The sequence below is a fragment of the Corythoichthys intestinalis genome, chromosome 5 (assembly GCF_030265065.1).
Source record: "Corythoichthys intestinalis isolate RoL2023-P3 chromosome 5, ASM3026506v1, whole genome shotgun sequence".
Lineage (NCBI taxonomy): Eukaryota > Metazoa > Chordata > Actinopteri > Syngnathiformes > Syngnathidae > Corythoichthys > Corythoichthys intestinalis.
This window is the reverse complement of record NC_080399.1, coordinates 53,077,655-53,100,803: the sequence shown is the minus strand read 5'-3', so window position 1 is coordinate 53,100,803 and position 23,149 is coordinate 53,077,655. Positions and strand designations below refer to the sequence as shown.

The 23,149-nt window shown below is 38.7% G+C and overlaps 1 protein-coding gene across 1 annotated transcript in view; it reads right to left on the bottom strand.

Moving 5' to 3' along the window:
• fa2h (fatty acid 2-hydroxylase) overlaps positions 1–23,149 on the bottom strand; it is an 87,565-nt gene that overhangs the window by 14,333 nt on the left and 50,083 nt on the right. Inside the window, exons 2-3 of the mRNA XM_057836320.1 lie at positions 8,943–9,065; positions 722–864 (exon numbers count right to left, since the gene is read on the bottom strand). Of these exons, the coding sequence (XP_057692303.1) occupies positions 722–864; positions 8,943–9,065 (266 nt within the window). The remainder of the gene's footprint in view (positions 1–721; positions 865–8,942; positions 9,066–23,149) is intronic.

Sequence of the window (23,149 nt, the reverse complement as noted above, 5' to 3'; positions counted from 1 at the left end):
AGTCTCCCTATTGCTTGTTTTGAAACACACACGTTTTTTTTTTTTTAATCTTGGCAGGAGAGAATATGCAATGTTACTTTACCTTTTAAAGGTCTGTGCTGAGTGACTATCACACTAAATGTAACTCGTAGCTTTAGCATAGCATTCTCTTCAACTCTTGGACAACATTTTTTAACATATAGTTCATGGCGTCAGGTGGGTATAATTAATTGAAAATAATGTTTTCCTGCTGAGTGTGTATTATCAACAAGTTTGTGATATTTTTGTTGTGGAAGCTACAATAAGTACTCGTCTGTCAGTGTTCATTCGAAATAGTTGGAAACCTTTATTTATTTTTTTCTAACTTGACAGACGAAAACACTGAGTAAACATCAACTAAAACTAGAGGAAATTAGTCTGCGTTTTGCACAACAAAACTAGACGAAGACAAACACATTTTGAAATGACTAAAATATGACTAATAATTTAAGACTAGTATTAGTTTAGTATTATTGTCCAAAAGACTAAGACTAAGAAAAAAATAAAAGAGCTACCAAAAACAACACTAATTTTAAATTTACCAAAATAAAAAATAAAAAATTAAATCACAAGTTTTAATGTATAAATGTCCTCCAAATACGGAATGACCTTAAAGATCCACATGTGGAGGTTAAAAAAAAAAAAATCTAACTCCTTTAGGCTATTCCAGCAGTTACGAATTCTTATTAGAAAAGAGTTTTACCAGGACGTTTTGGTGCTCGCCTCAAGGAAAGGGTTCCCGAACAGTCGGATAGGCCTGTCGACTGGCTGATGAACCCAAGCATCGTATTTCTCTCCCAAATGGCCTACCTGCCACGCCAGGGGCTTCCTCCAATCCACCAAATCCTGAGGGGAACAGACAAGAGGGAGTTATTTCACTTTGCCACCAGCAGGTGGAATCAGAACATTAGCAAAGGAGACTGTATTTGTTGAGGGACAAGTGGGAGTCGAAACTGGTTTTCCTTGACTTGCCTTTGGCAATAGTTAACATTTTTATTCAGATTTTTTATTCATTCCATTGTCACATGTGAGACACGGCAGATAATTCCGCTAAATTTAATCGCTCTTCCGCAACGTGGTGTTTCAGTTTAGCGGATTGAGTAACAGGAGAACACACTAACTAATGATTGATCAGGCAATGGAATGCAAGCTGTTTGGCAGTTCTAAAGAAAGGGTTATTGATAAAATAATGTCATTAGCTCACACGTGATTATGAAACAAGTGCTTTAAAATAATCATACTACAAATACAACATTTGAATGATTGAAAATAAAGGAATTCAGTCAAAGATTAAGCTCCTACAGTGTATCACAAAAGTGAGTACACCACTCGCATTTCTGCAGATATTTAATTATATCTTTTCATGGGACAACACTGACAAAATGACACTTTGACCCAATGAAAAGTAGTCTGTGTGCAGCTTATATAATAGAGTTAATTTATTTTCCCCTCAAAATAACTCAAAATACAGCCACTAATATCTAAACCCCTGGCAACAAAAGTGAGTACACCCCTTTGAAAAAACGTACATCCCTAAATGTCCAAATTGAGTACTGCTTGTCATTTTCCCTCCAAAATTTCATGTGACTCGTTACAGGAGTGCTGTCAGCATTGCTGCAGAGATTGAAGAGGTGGGGGGTCAGCCTGTTAGTGCTCAGACCATACGCCGCACTCTATCTGAAATTGGTGTGCATGGCTGTCACCCCAGGAGGAAGCCTCTTCTGAAGACGGTACACAAGAACGCTCGCAAACAGTTTGCTGAAGAAATGTCAACAAAGCACATGGATTACTGGAGCCATCTTATGGTCTGAGAGACGGGCTGTGGCGCTGTACGAGCATGAAGCAGAAAAACATAAATATATTTTTTAAGTAAAAACCCGATCCTTTTCACCCGATTCCGATCCTCTGAAAAATGGTGCGATTGGCATGATTTCCGATTGGTTAGGACATCCATAACTGCGTCCATCAATTTGTGTATGGCACAAGACATTTATGAAGATGGAGACAGTGTTGGATAAAGAAAAAAGCGGGCGACCAGGAACGTCTGAGGAACATCGATGGAGTTTCACCAGCCTTTGCACGTTCGCCTATGAATTACAGCCACACTGCTGCCAGACAACTGCAACAAAATGCAACTGTTCCGAGCACTTAAGCCAAATGACAAGCCAAATCGAAGAAAGTTTGCACTCAATATGCTGGAATGCATTGTTGAGGATGAAGCATTCCTCAAGCAAGTTTATTTTAGTGACAAGGCAACTTTTCATGTTTCAGGGGGAAAAAAAATCTTGTGGAAGACTTTGTGCACACATGGATAAAAAACTATCACACGCACAGTCACTGGACAATTTATAGTGTTCAATTCAACAAATGCGTGTATGTTTTTAGGATTTAAAGGAAATCAGTGCACCCAGAGTAAACCTACGCATGCACAGAGAGAACATGCAAACTTCATGCAGTAAAACTGGAGCCTGGGATTAACACATTGATCTCAGAAGTGTGAGGCGTTGTGCCAACCAGTCAGCAACAGTCCCACCTATGTGCATTGTTTGTAATACTTAAAAAATTAAACATACAGTATAACTATAATGTTCAGCCACAATGTACACAGATATGCCAAACCCTACACCACTTTTTTCGGACACCATGAAGCATGAAGTTTTTATGGCTGTCAAAATTAATTCATTGATTGGCAACTAATCGATTATTCAATTATGAGACAACTATTTTGATAGTCGATGAAACATTTGGAGCTAGGCATGTGCCAGTAGGAAATTTTGATGGTATGATAACATTAAGCAAAAATACCGCGGTTTCACGGTATTGCAATTATAGCTCTAAAATGTGTCATTTTGAGATGTATGGGTTAAATAAATAAAAAAACTTTTTCAATTGAACAGGATTTTAAAAAATTTTTGCACAACATATTTGCAAATTGGAACATCAACATGAATACAATGTTCAAATAAATAAAATAACAGAAAATAAATAACTGAAATATTTTAAATAAAATTGAAATAAATAGAACTTATAGACGAAACCTACAGCCACAGCTCAATTTTGCTAAACAACAGAACAAGAACAACAACAAAAAAGAACTGGACTTAGACTTTACAAAGACTTTACAAAAATAGGCTAATGGTAGAGAGGAAACTAGTTAGCCGTCTTGGCACGTGAACTAGCCACGTTATCGGCCCCGTTAACAACCTTACGTTACAGTATTTGTTTTAGCATCGCGAGGCAATTTTAAACACGCTGGGGTGAACTCCCGTAGCTTGTGGGAAATGTTCATGACAGCGTTTACTTACCTTAAATTTTGTGTAAACCTATGAATGATGGTCACATAAATGTAAAATCATGTTGGAGGTGTTGCCTTGGCAACCGTCCTCCGCAAGCATGTCTTGCACATCAGCTGTTTTTCCTCCTCTAAGCCGCGACTGTCTGTTTATTTTCGGTAGCCAAAGTACTCCCATGCTAGCGACTTTGTCTTTTTTGACGGGGGAAAAGGCTCAGGTGTAGTGTCACCGACAGACACAGGACAGAGCAACAACCGGAGAGGGAGGAGTGAGCGCTGCCGCTCCAAACCACGGATTTCGCGCTGCATTTTTGGGAAATAAAAAATAGCTAATACCGTGCTACTGCATGACGGAAAATTTTAGTGCTTTTGAAACCGTGACATTTTCATACCACAGTAAACCTTGAAACCGGTAACCGGCACGTGCCTATTTGGAGCCATTGTTCAACTTAAAATTGTCCAGATTTTCAAATTTCAGTCCCTTAATAGTACATTTCAGATTTCTGTAGCCCTCAATAATGTCAAACTGATCATGTTCGTCATTAATCAACCCCAAAAAAATAATAATAATACATTTGATAGTATGATTGATTCTAGAAATATTTGATAGTGACGGACAGCCCTTATCACAAAACTAGAAATAATCAGCTAAAAAGTGACACGTTGTGGCATTACTGAAGAAATATGCATTATACATTTACAGAACCCCAGTGAATGTGTACTGATGAACAACAGTTTAGGTTAGACTTAGTATATCACATTCACGACATGACAACACTACTCGCGTTCTTGTCTCCTTATTTGAAAATTCCAAATCCACACGGTACAAAAAATTCACAGCAAAAGATCATCCTGCATATCACAGAATAAAAATAAAACCAGGTTAGTGCTAGCTGTTGCCAAATATCCACGCATAATCACCTGACAAACTGGTTTTCTTTACGTCACGCAAAAAAATGTGAGTGTTGTACAAGAGCTGAATGGCTGCTTTTGTAGGAGCGGTGGTAGGATGTTTCGGTAAGGCTTCCGAATGGTTACCTGGCTTCAATTAACTCACTGACATGCTAAATGAGCATGAGATTGAGATGTTGCACTAAAAACAGGACACTGCACTAAGACACAAATTTGGCTATCAAGGAATAACATTATCATCGCTAACAAAACCATCTCACAAGATGCAGACTAAATTCAAACTATTCCCTTTAAAAATAGCCAACGTTTTTATATTTCAGTTCAGCACTTGGGAAAATAAAAATACGAAGATACATAGCATTGCCCCTTCCCCCACAGTATCATTATTTTCCTGACTACTTAAGCTACCACTAGTAAATATTTATCCTGAATGACAGAAATGCCAGCCGTATGCTTTGGTTTAGTAGAACAAAGATAACTTTGCTGTGTTTCATGTATAATATTGACAAGAGCACAGGACAAATTCTCCATGAAATACCAAGGAAGTCCCGATCGCATATTTTCAGGGTCTGTGCAGGTTTCAACAAGCCAAATTAAAGACTTTTTAAAGACCTCAATATAAACAATTTAAGACCCATTTCACATCAATACCGGAAAAAAGTACAAAAGACTTGAAGGAAAATTGGAGGCCTGTAATTACTTTCAAAGCAAATGAATTTATTTCTCTAATTTCGCTGTTGTGAATCAAGACTTGTAAACTCTACAGCCAATGGCCATTGGCTACTTACACATGGGTGCAAGTACTTTAATTCGGTTCTGTTTAAAGTTTTGTCCGCTGCAATGCAAACTAAGCAGTTAACACAAAAGTGGGCATGCACACACTGCAAATTTAAAATGTATTCATCAGATTATTTTTCTTCCATCAGGTTAAATCATTTTCTCCATCTTGTTTTGAGTGTTAAAGACTAGTTTATAGATGTTAATGCGTCATATTATTCTAGGAGAGATGGTGAGTATACACCGATCTCTGGCATCTTCATACTTCAAACTTCACACCCTCAGTCCATGGCGGATTATTTTTTTCAATTAGAAATAAATAAATACAGATCAGTTGATTGCAGTCAGGTGCTCCTTGTTTCCATTGAAACCTCATTGGTTATACTGTGTGCGCTGAATCAGTTGGAACAAAGACCAGGACCCACTGCGGCCCTCGAGGACCGGTTTGCCCACCCCTGATATAGTGTGTATATATAGATAGTATGTACAGTGCCTTGCAAAAGTATTCGGCCCCCTTGAACCTTGCAACCTTTCGCCGCAGTTCAGGCTTCAAACATAAAGATATAAAAATTTATTTTTTTGTCAAGAATCAACAACAAGTGGGACACAATCGTGAAGTGGAACAAAATTTATTGGATAATTTAAACTTTTTTAACAAATAAAAAACTGAAAAGTGGGGCGTGCAATATTATTCGGCCCCCTTGCATTAATACTTTGTAGCGCCACTTTTTGCTCCAATTACAGCTGCAAGTCGCTTGGGGTATGTTTTTATCAGTTTTGCACATCGAGAGACTGACATTCTTGCCCATTCTTCCTTGCAAAACAGCTCGAGCTCAGTGAGGTTGGATGGAGAGTGTTTGTGAACAGCAGTCTTCAGCTCTTTCCACAGATTCTCCATTGGATTCAGGTCTGGACTTTGACTTGGCCATTCTAACACCTGGATACATTTATTTTTTAACCATTCCATTGTAGAGTTGGCTTTATGTTTTGGATCATTGTCCTGTTGGAAGATAAATCTCCGTCCCAGTCTCAGGTCTTGTGCAGATACCAACAGGTTTTCTTCCAGAATGTTCCTGTATTTGGCTGCATCCATCTTCCCGTCAATTTTAACCATCTTCCCTGTCCCTGCTGAAGAAAAACAGGCCCAAACCATGATGCTGCCACCACCATGTTTGACAGTGGGGATGGTGTGTTCAGGGTGATGAGCTGTGTTGCTTTTACGCCAAACATATCGTTTTGCATTGTGGCCAAAAAGTTCAATTTTGGTTTCATCTGACCAGAGCACCTTCTTCCACATGTTTGGTGTGTCTCCCAGGTGGCTTGTGGCAAACTTTAAACGAGACTTTTTATGGATATCTTTGAGAAATGGCTTTCTTCTTGCCACTCTTCCATAAAGGCCAGATTTGTGCAGTGTAAGACTGATTGTTGTCCTATGGACAGACTCTCCCACCTCAGCTGTAGATCTCTGCAGTTCATCCAGAGTGATCATGGGCCTCTTGGCTGCATCTCTGATCAGTTTTCTCCTTGTTTGAGAAGAAAGTTTGGAAGGACGGCCGGGTCTTGGTAGATTTGCAGTGGTCTGATGCTCCTTCCATTTCAATATGATGGCTTGCACAGTGCTCCTTGAGATGTTTAAAGCTTGGGAAATCATTTTGTATCCAAATCCGGCTTTAAACTTCTCCACAACAGTATCTCGGACCTGCCTGATGTGTTCCTTGGTTTTCATAATGCTCTCTGCACTTTAAACAGAACCCTGAGACGATCACAGAGCAGGTGCATTTATACGGAGACTTGATTACACACAGGTGGATTCTATTTATCATCATCGGTCATTTAGGACAACATTGGATTGGATTCAGAGATCCTCACTGAACTTCTGGAGTGAGTTTGCTGCACTGAAAGTAAAGGGGCCGAATAATATTGCACGCCCCACTTTTCAGTTTTTTATTTGTTAAAAAAGTTTAAATTATCCAATAAATGTTGTTCCACTTCACGATTGTGTCCCACTTGTTGTTGATTCTTGACAAAACAATTACATTTCATATCTTTATGTTTGAAGCCTGAAATGTGGCGAAAGGTTGCAAGATTCAAGGGGGCCGAATACTTTTGCAAGGCACTGTATATATATATATATATATATATATATATACTGGACTGTCTCAGAAAATTAGAATACACAATATTCTAATTTTCTGAGACAGTCCTGTATATTGTTCTATGTAAAGGACGTCAGCCAAGGTCGGCCCCCCACATTTTTACCACGCCAAATCTGGTCCCCTTTGCAAAAAGTTTGGACACCCCTGCTTTAAATGGTGGATTAATGTACAGGACTGTCTCAGAAAATTAGAATATTGTGTATTCTAATTTTCTGAGACAGTCCAGTATATATATATATATATATATATATATATACACATATATATACGTGTGTGTATATATATATATACACATATATATACGTGTATATATATATATATATATATATATATATATATATATATATATATATATATATATACTGTATACAAGTACATATACTTTTTATATATATATTTTTTTTTTTTAATGCGCTACTTCGCAGTTTTTCACTTATCGCGGCGGGCAAATTTCCATATTCCAGGCAGGAGGTCTTGCCTTGTGTTGAATTGTGCTATACAAATAAATTTGCCTTGCCTTGCACTATGCTGCCTTGTTCTATTGTATAGTTTAGTGAAGAGGAGAAACTTTCAAATCTACCAAATGTAATTTTACATTTACTTTAACTATTATCTTCTTTGGGAACTCTGATTCCTAAATCCAAAAGCTCTTTAAAGAAATCTTATTTCCCAGCAGAATATTTATTTACCGGTAATAAAATCCAACCCCAACAACAGATATTTTATTTTGAGCGCAACCTATAATAATGCGGCGAGTGACGTAGGGGACAAAGTCGGGAGACACTGGCCTTTTCCTTTACTGGCTGCCATTAAGTCTAATACACCGTACAACTCTGAGAAACAGGTCGCTATATTGAACGCAGCACACAGGCAGGCCATTATTTAACAAGACTACTCTCAGTAGGGGTGCTCTAACAAATTAGCCAACAACTTCTGCAGGCAAAAAGATCAATAACAACAGTCTCATGCCTCCAATCGTGCGTGGTAGCACTCATGATGTAAATATAAATAACATTCAAAGTTCATGTTGTGTGCTAATTATTTCTTCACTTACTGTTCCAGTTGTTTCATTACTTGCTAGTTAACTATTTAGTTTGTTGTTATGTGATAATTTCAGTTTTGTCATGACACCATGACTGTGCATGAACATTTGAGTTAATAACCAGCAATTATTTGTCATTTATTGTGGAAGTGAAAGTACTGTAAGCCTGTTGCTCTGCTTACAATATTAACTTTCAAATAGTCCTGCTTCGTGAGCACCACAATATAGAACCAAGATGTTATTTTAGGCGGGTCGTCCCTTCAGTAATTTCACATATACATCCGGCCAGAGTATTAGTCACACCCCCAGCCAAACAATGAAATAAACTGGGACTTATAGTCAGAAAAATGCAGTACTTGACATTTTGGTTTGCCAACGTGCCTTGGAATTGTTCTTTTTTTTTTTTTTATGTCAATAATATTTGCCTTGGCTTAATGAATGTTGGGAAATAGTGAGGTAGAGAGAAACATTCTCACAGACTCCAAAGTGTACAAAAAGCATGGTGAATGACCTGATGACCATTTACCCTTTGTCCACTTTAGCACACTCAGTCACTCGCTACTTACTTCATGTAATCCAGTGTTTTTAAAACATCAATTGGACGTTGAAGATGGTTTATGCTGCCCCATTTAGCAATGTGTGCAATTTTCTTGAGAACTATCCATAAGGTTAAGAGTCAGTTATGTACACCACTGAATGTAATTGGATTATAATAAGAATAAAAAACACAAAGTAGTTTACATACGTTTTCAAGGTCCACAGAGCTGCAGAGATTGACCACCTTCTGGTGGTCATATTTCTCTGTTGCGACAGCCTTTTCTTTTTTTCCTTTCGTCTGTTTACTGGTGTTTCTCCTCTCAGTCAGATTCTGGGGAAAAAAATAAAAGCAAAGAACAAACCGTGATTAACTAGGGAAAAAAAACAAAGGAAATCATATGTCGAGGAAAAGTCTAAAAACATAATTTCTCTTTAGGAAGTCATGGCGCAGATTATGGTCAAAGGACATAGTGACATATTCTGGCATATTCCATATGTGAATTGTGATTTTAAAAAAATGTGTATATATATGTGAGTATATATATGTATATATATGTATATATACACACAGTGGGGAGAACAAGTAGTTGTTACACTGCCAAAACCCATTGGCAGTGTATCAAATACTTGTTCTCCCCACTGTATATATTCCCCTTTTTTTGTCTTGATTATTTTAACATTTTTTTGTGATGTTGTAATGTAATGTTGTAATGTTTTCATATTGTTTTTCGTTCCCAGGCCAGCCGAGAGAAATGGTCTCTCCAGCAAGTCCTCGGTCGTCCCCAGGCCTTCCTTCGGAAGAGCTGGTTGAAGCTAGGGAGAGGGAAGCCTGGGCTTCTCTGTTACAGTTGCTGCCCGCGTGACCCGACCCCAGATTAAGCGGCAGATGATGGATAGATAGGGAATATTGAAACAATTCCACAATATATTTGTAGTAAACTTTTGGAATTAACTGTTTAAGTTTTAGCTTTTGGGGATTTTAAAAAATAAGTTAAATAAAGTGTTGCATGTAGCAGTTTACCCAGTTTTTCTGCCATATGATTTTCTTTTATTAATTAGGACCCTAGGAAGTGTAGACTTTATACCCGGGGTCCTAAATTAACGGACCGCGGTCCACGACCGGACCACGGCACACCTCTCTGCGGACCCACGGACGAACGAAAAACCGAGGGAAACAAATTCAACATACAGCATTTGTATTAATCGCCAATTTATCGCTATGCGCTACTATTCCATCACTAAATTCTGTTTCATTTTTAGTCAGATATCTTCCATGTTCCCGCTTCTGTTGTCATCTCTATGACAACGATGCGCTGATTGGCTGAGAGAGCCTGCGTGGATGCGCTGATTGGCTGAGAGAGCGTGCACGGATGCGCTGACTGGCTGATAGCGCCTGCATGCTACTAGCTAGCGTGGACGGACCGCAGCAGTGTCAGCAACCTCAAACAAGAGTCACACTTTGCAATCTGTTTGTACATGCTGTCGTGTACTTTATTTTTCATTCAAGAACGTGAGTCATACTGTGAGCAAACGTGATTTACTTATTTCCCCGTGTTACTCTCGCTGCATGCGGGCAACGTTCAAGATCACAACGTTAAACACCGCTCACTAACACCACACATGCCACCAGGAGAAGACCGAATCTAACAAAATGGCATGCTCAAAGTTTACCAAGAGAAGAAAAGTGGACAACGAAAATCGCCGTTTTCAATGAGGAATGGAATGACAAATATGCGTCCATTTTACCAACTGCAAGTACCAAACCGATTTGCTTAATATGCTTCAAGACAGTTGCTCTGATAAAAAGTGAAAATGTGAAACGCCATTATGTTAAAGAGCACAGCTCTTTTGAAGATGTTTCCTCCTAAATCAGAATTGAGAAGGCAAGAAATTAACAGGTTGAAGCAGTCATATCAAGAGTCAAGCAAGGCTTTTGTTAAATCTATGACACAACAACAAATTGCAACGGAGTGCTCACTCAGAGTGTCTGGGTGTTGGCCAAACATAATAAGCAGTTCTCTGATTGAGAAAAAAAAATCGTGTATGACTGAAGTAATGACAGCAATGTTCAAAGGGAAAGGAAAGGAGAAAATGGCTACAAAAATAAAACAAATCTCACTCTCAGATTCATCAACCACAAGACACACTGAAGTACTGGCTGATTATGTGAGTAAACAGCTTTGTGACCCCCAAATGCCATTTTTTCTCATTGAGCAGTGTTTTACAGTTAAAGTTACTGTCAATAATACAATTGTTATGTTTGCACCTTAATGACAGAGCTTGTCATCTATGTTCTGAACAAGTGAACATGCACTGTACTACTTGCACATGTTTTCTTTTTTGTCCAGCAGTGTTTTACTGCCAGTAGTTTGGACCTTAATGACAGATATTGTCAATTATTTAGTGTACATATGTAAACACTGTACATTGTGTTTTTTTTTTTTTTTTGTATTTCTATTTTAAGTCAAAAAATGTTTTGTTAATTTATTTTCTATTCAATCAGAATGTACATTTTTGTTTGGTTAAAAGAAATCCACCTTTACCACCTTCGGCCTGCCTTGTACTTGACCGACATTAATAAACGGACCAATGCTTGTATGAAAAAAATTATTGTGGACCTTCAAGATTTGTATTTGAGGACCCCTGCTTTATACTGTTGGAGAGTAATGGGTTTCCAATAGAGCTGAAACGATTACTCGAATAATTCAAGGAACTCGATTTTAAAAATTGATCGATGAATTTTCTCTGCCTCGTTTAATTTTGCCAGCTCTAAGCATGACGTTTTGCCCGGACTACTTTTATTGCGGCACAATCCGCTGCCGTCACGTGCGTAAAGGAAGAAGAGAGAGGCAGCAGATATATTTGATTTCAACCACGCGTGAATATAGAGGTAATGACGAAGAAACCAACCAAAGCGAAAAGAAAGGCACCATGAAAAAGAAAATTTTTAAAGTATTGGAGCATTTCAAGCTGGAGACCAAGGCGAAAACTGTTCATGTATTCACTCAAAGACAGCATCTGCATAACACTAGCCCCGCCCGGCCTCGGCTACCCACAGCCCCGCCGACGCTTCCGCACTCCCGGCTGGACCCCGCCACCGATGACTGCCCCCGAAACCCGGGCCGGGCACTACCGCACGACCTACCCGCCTGGCCCCCGCTCCGCTGAAGGCACCCCGTTTACTCTGAGAGCAGAGGAGCGATACTCGAGACAAGGTAAAATTAATTTAATGTAGAGCTAATAAATAACATTAACGTTACTGTACCTTGCTAACGTAAAGTTAGCTCTGCGGAGGGCTAGGTTTCTATTAATTATGACGACTGTCGATGCGTGGCTAACGTGTCTTTCATACTTTTTTTAATCTGTCAAAACGCAGAGCAGTAAATTGATGAGGGTGTAAAATTAAAAAAAATAATAAGCTAACTTTGAATTTTAGCTCGGTAGTTATTGATGGATAAGACACCAAGTACCACTGGTGCACAGGATCTATCATTCATTTACTTTGAACACTAAAAAAAACTCTAAATCCTATCAGGACTTACAATTTAGACTTGAAACTTCACTAGAACTTAAAAATAGTTTGACACAAATGGAAATTCAATTGAAACGCGTGGGAAAAACACCTAACTTTTAAGTGATGTGTGTTATCAAACGTAATGACATTTTTAAATTGGTATGAAAAAGCATGTGAACCTTTTGGAATTTGTCACATTGCTGCATAAAATAACCATCAAATGTGATCTGATCTTTGTCAAAATCCCACGGATGAAAAAAACAGTGTATGCAAAACTAAAACTACCCAAACATTTATAGGTTTTCATATTTTTATGAGAATAGTATGCAAACAATGAGAGAAGGGGGAAAAATAAGTAAGTGGACCACCACATTTAATATTTTGTGGCCACCCCGTCTGGTTGAATGACTTCAACCAGACGCTTCCTGTATCTGCAGATCAGTCTAGCACATCAATCAGGACTAACCTTGGCCCATTCTTCTCTACAAAACTTCTGTAGTTCATTGAGATTCCTGGGATGTCTGGCATGAATCGCTGTCTTTAGGTCATGCTACAGCATCTCAATTGGGTTCAAGTCTGTACTTTGTCTTGGCCAGAACATGTATTGTGTTCTTCTGAAACCCTTCTGAAGTTGATTAACTTCTTTGTTTTTGTCTTGCTGCAGCATCCATCCTTTATTTTTAGCTTCAACTGTCTGACAGCCTCCGGCCTCAGTTTTTCCTGCAAAACATCCTGATAACTTTTGAATTCATTCTTCCATTAATGACTGCAAGTTGTCCAGGCCTTGCGGTAGCAAAACAGCCCCAAATAATGATGCTCCCTCCACCATGCTTCACAGTGGGGATGAGGTGTTGGTTTCGGTGAGCTTTTCCATTTTCCTCCACACATGACGTTGTGTGTTACTCAAAAAACAAATCACCTTTGGTTTCGTCAGTCCACAAAATTTGTTGCCAATACGTCTGTGGAGTGTCCAAGTGCCTTTTGGTGAACATTAAACGGGACAAATGTTTTTTATTAAACAGCAGTGGCTTCTCCAAGGAGTCCTCCAATGAACACCATTCTTGGCCATAGTTTTACAGTGGGGCAAATAAGTATTTACCGTATTTTTCGACCTATAAGTCGCGTTTTTTTCCCCATATTTTGGCAGGGGGTGCGACTTATACTCAGGAGCGACTTATGTGTGAAATTATTAACACATTATGTTATCATTTCACATGTTATTGTGGTGTTTTGGAGTGACACTGATGGTTTGGTAAACTTTTTAGCATGTTCTTTATGCTATAGTTATCTGAATAACTCAATAGCTATGGCCACGTTCGCGTTCAGCCTTTTGCAATGTGTGTTCAATTGTATTATTGACTTTTTTTATATTGAAATGCATGCTTTTAGTTTATGGCGCTTTCACGCCCACGTGGGGGCGCACTCGCACTTGTTTACGTGAAAAAGAGCACTCACGCCAGAAGAAGACGGACAGCTACGTAGGTGTGAGTGAGTGGGCGAGTTAGCGAGAGAGAGACACAGCTGCGAACCTACGTTCATTGTTTATGCTTTCAAAATATCTCTACAGAGGCAAAGCCTGTGTGTATCATCTTTTCTGTTGTTGTTGTGTGTTTTCCGCTCGCGATCGGACACTTAGAGCCAGTTGTGTGGTTGTTTGAACAATTTGCTAATGCTAGCGAACGCATGCTAACCGTTTAATGTCATTGCTCTAAGAGCTTCTAATTATCATTTCTTTAAGTTGATGCGAACCTGTTTGGTATCAAGCACCAAACTGATTCAGCACATTATACGGACGTCCAGCATCGTCATTTGGGAGTTCGCTGTATAGCCGGGACCGAGCCGTAGCGTCCTGGTAAGGACAGTATATTCTCATTTCGTTGTTCATGCACTGTTCACTGTTCATTTATTCAGCATGTTGTTCTCTATTGTATTTTTATATTAAATTGCCTTTCAAGATGATACAGTGCTGCTCGAAAGTTTGTGAACCCCACAGCGATGGTCAGATTTTTTGTAAAAAAAACGAAAATAACCTTATTAAATGTTAAGTTATACCCAAATCCACAATACTGACATTCCAAATAATGGACTGAAACAAAAGAAATAGTTATATTGTCATTCTTTATTTAACAAAAGTGGTTGATTTAAGAAAAACTCAGATATCATGTGTGCAAAAGTATGTGAACCCCTTCAGTTAATAGGATATTGCGCCTCCTTTTGCAGAGATTACCTCAACCAAACGGTTTCTGTAGTGACTAATCAGCCTCTCACATCTACTTTGGGGGATTTTTGCCCATTCTTCCTTGCAGAACGCAGTCAGTTGAGAGAGGTTTGATGGGCGTCTGGCATGAACTGCTCGCTTCAGGTCCCGCCACAGCATTTCAATGGGATTTAGGTCAGGACTTTGACTGGGCCAGTCCAGAACACGAATTTTCTTCTTTTTCAGCCATTCCTTGGTTGTATTGCTGGAATGCTTTGGATCATTATCATGTTGCATGATCCACCTTCTGCCAAGCTTTAACTTCAAAACAGATGGCGTCAGGTTATGTTCTAGGATTTGACAATATTCCTCAGAATTCATGATTCCCTGGACTATGTGGAGTTGTCCAGGTCCTGAGGATGAAAAGCAAGCCCAGATCTTGACATTCCCACCTCCATGCTTCACTGTTGGGAGAAGGTTCTTTTGGTGGTATGCAGTGTTGACTTTTCGCCAGACATGGCGGTTTTGGTTGTGACCAAACAGTTCAATTTTGCACCTACATCAGTTGATGAAAACTCTTTTTAATTTAGTCTCGACAACACAACTGTTAAAAAAACAAAAAAAAACTACTGAATTGATTGATTAGGAAATCAGGTTGAAATAATAGAAAATTCCAAAATGTTGAGGGGGTTCACAAACTTTCGAGCAGCACTGTATATCTGTTCTATGTGTTGGATTTTATCAAGTAAATTTCCCCCAAAAATGCGACTCATACTCCGGTGCGGCTTATATATGTTTTTTTTCTCTTTGTTGGGCATTTTATGGCTGGTGCAACTTATACTCAGGTGCGACTTGTAGTCCGAAAAATACGGTAGTCAACCACTAATTGTGCAAGTTCTCCTACTTGAAAATATTAGAGAGAGGCCTGATTGTCAACATGGTTAAACCTCAACCATGAGAAACAGAATGTGGGAAAAAAAAAAAACAGAAAATAACATTGTTCGATTTTTAAATAATTTATTTGCAAATCATGGTGGAAAATAAGTATTTGGTCAATACCAAAAGTTCATCTCACTTCTTTGTTATGTATCCATCGTTGGCAATAACGGAGGCTAAACGTTTTCTGTAACTCTTCACGAGCTTTTCACATACTGTTGCTGGTATTTTGGCCCATTCCTCCATGCAGATCCCCTCTAGAGCAGTGATGTTTTGGGGCTGTCGTTGGGCAACACGGACTTTCAACTCCCTCCAAAGATTTTCTATGGGGTTGAGACCTGGAGACTGGCTAGGCCACTCCAGGACCTTCAAATGCTTCTTACGAAGCCACTCCTATGTTGCCTTGGCTGTGTGTTTAGAAACATTGTCATACTGAAAGACGCAGCCACGTCTCATCTTTAATGTCCTTGCTGATGGAGGGAGATTTTCACTCAAAATCTCTCGATAAATGGCCCCATTCATTCTTTCCTTTACACAGATCAGTCGTCCTGGTCCCTTTGCAGAAAAACAGCCCCAAAGCATGATGTTTCCACCCCCATGCTTCACAGTGGGTATGGTGCAATTCAATATTCTTTTTCCTCCTAACAAGAGAACCTGTGTTTCTACCAAAAAGTTCTATTTTGGTTTCATCTGACCATAACACATTCTCCCAGTCCTCTTCTGGATCATCCAAATGCTCTCTAGCAAACCGCAGACGGGCCTGGAAGTGTACTTTCTTCAGCAGGGGGACACGTCTGGCAGTGCAGGATTTGAATCCCTGGCGGCGCATTGTATTACTGCCTTTGTTACTGTGGTCCCAGCTCTCTGTAGGTCCCCCCGTATGGTTCTGCGATTTTCGCTCCCCGTTCTCGTTATCATTTTGACGCCACGGGGTGAGGAGGGAGTTGAAAGTCCGTGTTGCCCAACGACAGCCCCAAAACATCACTGCTCTAGAGGAGATCTGCATGGAGGAATTGGCCAAAATACCAGCAACAGTGTGTGAAAAGCTTGTGAAGAGTTATGGAAAACATTTGGCCTCCGTTATTGCCAACAAAGGGTACATAACTAAGTATTGAGATGAGCTTTTGGTATAGACCGAATACTTATTTTCCACCATAATTTGCAAATAAATTCTTTAAAAATCAAACAATGTGATTTTCTGGGGGAAGGGGGTTCACAATTTGTCGTTCATGGTTGAGGTTTACCCATGTTGATAATTACAGGCCTCTGTAATATTTTCAAGTGGGGGAACTTGCACAATTAGTGGTAGACTAAATAGTTGTTTGCCCCACTGTACATGTAGTTGATGTGTGCACAGAGATATTGGAATGTGCCATTGATTTCTGTAAGTCTTTAGCTGACACTCTAGGGTTCTTTTTTACTGCTCTGAGTATTGTGCGCTGAACTCTTGGCGTCATCTTTGGTGGAGGGCCACTCCTTGGGAGAGAAGCAACAGTGTCAAACTCTCTCCATTTGCAGACAACTTCTCCAACTTTCGATTGATGGACATCCAGACGTTTAGATATGGTTTTGTATCCTTTTCCATCTTTATACAAATCAACAATCGTTGATCGCAGGTCTTCACACAGCTCTTTTCACCGAGCCATGATGCACATCAGACAATGCTTCCCATCAACACAATTCTTACCAGGTATGTGTTTTATAGTGGGCATGGTAGCTTTAAACCACTCATCAGTGATTGGGCACGTACCTGACTTAATTTTTTGGGGGTGAAAATTGGTTTCAATTGCTCGTTAAGTGTCCTTAGGCAGTGTTCACTTATTTTTCCCCTTCTGTCATTGTTTACATGCTATCCTCATTAAAATATGAAAACCTATAAATGTGTGGGTGGTTTTAGTTAAAGCAGACTTTTTTCATCTGTGTTATTTTGACAAGGAAAAGATCACATTTGATGGTGATTTTATGCAGAAATGTGAGAAATTCCAAAAGGTTCAGATACTTTTTCATAACACTGTAGGTAAGAAATAAGATTCTCCCCCCCCCCCCTTTTTTTTTTCTTTTAATAAGATCTTAAGTTTTTTGAGTGAAAGGGAATTTGTTTGGGAGGGGGGTTTCTAGTCACATCTGAGATGAAATTATTGGCTGTTTTCAACTATGTACATCTAAAATAGACATTGATTGTCTAAAAATGGTTCAATATTAGGTGAAATGTCTTGTTTTCTTGTGTGTATTTATAATTGCTCTTCACCTAAAAAGATTAATCAATGAAATTTTCAGTAGTATAGTTGATTACTAAAATATATGATACTATCTATCTGTCCGTCCGTCCGTCCGTCCGTCCGTCCGTCCGTCCGTCCGTCTATCTATCTATCTATCTATCTATATTGTGTGATCGTCATTCACAAGGACGTGTAAAATATTACAATACTTGAAACGCTATTTTTGACTTTTGTAGGCTCATTTATCAGTACGGTATTATGTTCGGTATGGTATTTGCAACTTAAACATTACAAATTGATTACTATTAGAATTTCTGCTCAAGTTCGTCGCTTGTTCGAGTAAACGCCTACAAATCAAATAATAGCTTGCTGCATGCTTGACTGAAAAGGTGTGGCAGAATTTGGATGGCTTCGGTCTTTTCAGTCACAAAATGTGATCTGATCATCTCAGGCACAATAAACTGCCAATTTTTCATTTCTTATTCAGAATATTTTTCTTAAATCTAGTCACATAACTTTCCCCATCTTGTTTTAAGTGTTAAGGACTAGTTAACAGAATAATGTGTCAGATTGTTCCACTTTAAGTAAATATAACTATTTGTTCTTCTTAAGCCCATACATCTAAAAGTTGGTCATTTTTCACCTAAATCAAGATATATTTGTTTTCAAATAATGTTTTGAACATTATCTATTCTTGAATTAAGAGCATTTCTGACAAACAAACTTTTTTAAGATTAAAAATATTAACTTTTTGCATAAAATAAAGTCTGTCAAGCTTATTTTCAGCTAGCTATTTGTCTTATTTAAAGAAATCGAAGTGAGTAAAATTTACTTGAGGCACTGGAAGATAATTTCAATTATTTCTAGTAGATTTACACTGAAAACAAGGGAATTCAATTAGTTTTAAGGAGGTGTGTTTTTGTAGTGTTCAATCTGCTGAAACAAATATTAAAAACCTAAAGGACTGGTGATATAAACTTAAAATATTTATTATTATTATTATTATTATTTTGTCTGCTGTGATTTGCATTATTTGTGCTGATACCAAATGAGCTTTACACTTTTTTTTCCAGCATGAGTACATGATTACCTTTCGTAACTGTCTATTTCCTAACAAAGATCTTCAAAAAATTCATGTTTAAATTGTTATTTAACAAAAGAAAAATTAACCCTTAATCAATAAGTATTAGCTGATAGTACCGTGCAAAATACTGCAGGTGTAAGTACAGTATAGTACTACTTTAATATAAAGGGTAGTACTTTAAAGTGTTAATCATGATTAAATAATAACGAATGTTAAAAAGATTCGCACATTTTGATTGCAGGTTATGTTCCAAACATAGAAGCTTTAAACAACAGAACCTTTGTCATTGCACAATCTTCCAGTACACCGATTGCCCTTATTCACAAAGTGCTTGGCCAACGGCTACCAATAAAGAGGAATAGGTTTAAATGAGCCTGTTTAATTTAAAGGGAACCTCGGACTTAAAGACTTGTAGGCTCTAATAAGCCACAATTGTTCTCTTTTACTAAAATATGTTATTAGAAACACATACTGTATATTATTACCATTGATTTAAAAATCTATATTATTTAGTACATGTTTTGAGCTAGGGCGCCATGTTTTATGCGCGCAATGCACGCTGGGGGGTGATGAGGCGGTTGGAATGGACTGGGAGATTAGCTGTGTTAGCTAGTAAACTGAGCGAGTATGAATACTGGCATAATTTTGTCACATTCTTCTGCAGGTTTTGTTACAGAGCTGAGTTCCCGACGCCGTACCTGTATCCAATTCCAGTTCATCAGCAGTGTCTTTAAACCGATCCTCGGCTGCTCACCGAGATGTTGACCTGCTGCCATTTGACATTTTGTATATCCCTTCGTTGCTAGTTGCATCATTGCCTTGTTTTTTTAGTTTGTCTGCCTCCCACCGCGATTTTCCCTCTTTTATTTTATTTTATTTCTTTTAAATTGATTCTGACATACTGTCACCGACCCTTTTTGCGTCTCCCTTTTCGCGATCGTGTGTTTTTTTTGTGTGTTCAATAAACCCTTTTACGAAACCCTATGTTTTTGTTGTCTGCTTGCTGTGTGCACCGCGTTTTCTTAATTCCGTGGTCAAGCCAGCCGCACTTTCTTTTCGGTTGTGTTTCTCTTTCAGGTTCCCGCACGGACAGACAACGCATGTGCGATGCGATTGCTTTATAAGGAAAACCATGACTCTAAGGAAAATCATGACTCTAACGTGACGCGGAAGTACAGTCCTGTGGTCTACGTGCTTCTCTGTCACACGGAAAACACAGGTTCGAATCCCACTGGAGACCTTCATATATATGGCTGCTCGTTTTGTAAAATATAGACAGTGCTGTCCTGCTCATCACTTTTCCACTCGGGTTCAAATTGGAAGGCCAGTACCGACGATATGTTTATGTAGCTAATGGGTGACACTGTGGAAGTAACTGCCCAGTGACTTCACCACCCAGAGTGCATTGGTCATCAACAACAAAGGTGACCTACTCGTTAAACTTATTTTTCAAATTTTATAAGAACGAAAAAAATAATAGGTATTTGAATATCAAATTACAACTCATACTAGCATCTATCTTTTAAGAACTACAAGTTTTTCTGTCCGTGGTCCCTTTAAAAAAAAAAAAAAAAAGATAGGCTATGCAAAAATGCATATTGTGCTGGTTTTTACATGATGCACTAATGAAACTAAGAGTTGTGGGGAGTTTCCGAACAAGGGTTGTTCCGGTGAAATACTTCTGATTTTCCATTTCCTGTTTCATGTTTCGTCCCACGCACCACAATATATTACCGCTATTCGTTTATGTGGCATTAGTGGCAGACAAAAAAAAAGTTAACTTTCTTGAAGCGCAGATGAAATTCACAAGAAGCAGTGGTGGTGGGGTAGTGGGGGGATTTCATGCAAGGTCACGTTTAGATGACGATTTTTTTAAATCACTTTTGGGAGAAATATTTTTATGTGATTACAATATTATTAATCAAGATTAATTAATTAAAAGATTAATGTTTTCTCAAGGAGGTAAACATAGTCAGAAGACAGCCAACTGAGTTCAAAGTGAAAAGAATGGAGTGGTTTATTAATGTTGCCCTACCCTATAAAAACAACACTTTTGATTTTTCTCTTCTCAAAAGAAATTGCCAAGCCTTGCACAAAGGGGCGCTCAGAATACATTATGCACTGTTGTTACACTCTAATGGAGTGAGTACTTGCAGAAATATCTACTGTATGCCACCATCTCTTCTAACAGTTTTTTACATTATATAAAACAAAGCAATAGAAAATAATGAATGTCACTGGAGGACACAGAAGAAAGCCACTGTTGTTCTGATAAACACTGCTATACATTTGAAGTTTGCAGGTTTGGAGGGCTTTGGACAAAAAACTGAGTAGTGCGAAAGGAAACTAACAACTCTTTGAAAAAAGCCACAGCACAAACGCATGAAACATCATTCACAGTGGAAATTATGGTTAGGTGTTCATTATAGACTGGGACTGCTTTGCTAACTCAGGGCCTGGACACATTGCTACCATTGACAGAAACCCAGGAGTATTTAACAAAGTTTGTCTGCTAACCCAAACCCAACAGGCGTTAACTAATGCAACGGGACAATAATTCAAATGACAGATGTTAATCAACAACCAAAAAACTGAAAAGAGGTACGACCTATAGGGTGGCTCTGTTAAGAGTCCTTACTCTGACTAAGATACAGTGGTACCTCTACTTACGAACTCAGGTTACGAAACGCCTAAATGAGACATTATCTCGTCCTGTTAAGAAAGAAATTTCAGGTTCCAAGATGCAAAAATACTATACAATACTGTAAAAGATACGTATGTACAAGTCAGTCAGGTGAAGTAGGAAGACAGCAGCCAGGCTCAGAGTAATGTGCTGTCACATCTCTCTGTTCTTAGTTACAAAATTAATGATTAGTGCAAAGCAAAACTTTCACTCAATAATAACAATATGCAAGGTGGCAATCACCTTGTCTACACAAAACAAATATGCACCCAAGTAAAGGTAACAAACAAATGATCCCTTAGGTCTATAAGCACGTCATCGTTACAAAAAGACGTCAGGTCAAACACATTAATGGGCCAATGAACAATGTGCACATAGATTCAATTTTTAAATGCAGACCTACACATTTTACAAAAATATTTTGTTGTATTAGAACAAAAAACAACATGGCATGCTTTTCGTTACTGTAATCCAGTGCTTCTCAATTATTTTCTGTTACGCCCCCCCAAGGAAGACGTAAATGTTTCGCGCCCCCCCAACTCTCTGCCGCCACTGTAAATAGTATCATTCGTCTATATTACTATTATAAGTACGCCTCAGCCTAACATTGTGTCCTTTTTTTTCTATTAAAGAAAAAAAGTAACATAGATCAACTTATAATAAAGTATAACTTTTTTAACATTGTGTTGCTTGTAACAGAAAAGACTTAATGCGCATCAATTTGCCTGAAGTTAAAAAAAAAAAAAAAAAAAAAAGTCACATCCAAACTGTAAAAATACACTCAAGGTACATTTTAGATCATTTGATACTGAAAAATAAAATGTAATAAAATCAGTAAATAATAACAAATTCAAATTGATTAGAAACATTTACTCTTCAGGACAACATGCCAAAAAATTTGACCGAAAAAAAACAAAACTGAATAGAAGGGGGGGAAAAGGTCTCTGGACAGAAGGAAAGTTTTTATTTTCGCTGATTCACCACAGTGCTCACTGGTTTACTGATATAACACTGACAAAGCGGGACGATTGTGACAATTGGCTATATTCGGCACATTTTCGCTGAAAAACAATCAAGCGGTTTATCAATGAGATTGAGGTCTAATGTCTTTAAGTGGCGTCTTAACTGATTTGGCTTCTCCGCTATAATCATTTTTAGACTCAGTAAACAGTGGTCTTTCCTCATTTCCCACTATATTAAAAGTCAAAGGCAAACGGCCCGAAAAAAGCGCATTCTCGGCGGCCGAGGGAGAACCGTAGGTGAGGGCGGTGGTCGTGACGATCCCAAGCCGAAAACGGCACTTCTCGGCCGGACACGTGAGAAAGACAGTGGGTCGCTGCGTGAGTCCAGCTCTGCATGAGTCTCTTCCGTGTGCTCTTGCTTACTTCAAAAATACTGCACGCACTTTGAAAATGAGAGCGCCACTGCCACCCACGGAGTGGATGTGCAAGTACACTTTATTCTAGTACGGCAAAAAAAAAAAAAAAAAAAAAAAAAGCATGTTCCCCGAGGTCACTCGCGCCCCCCCTGGCATCGCTCTGCGCCCCCCTGGGGGGGCGCGCCCCACCATTTGAGAAGTACTGCTGTAATCTAATATTAGCAATCTTCACAGGAAAACAAGACAGGGGGACAGACACACACACACACACGCACATAATTTCATTCTTGTGGTATAGTGCAATATACACTCAGGCAGACGTGGCACTATATTACTGCCGGTCGTTGTGTTGTACATGAAAGTGTGCAGACGAAGTAAAAGAGGAAGGATTGAACGTTTCAAGG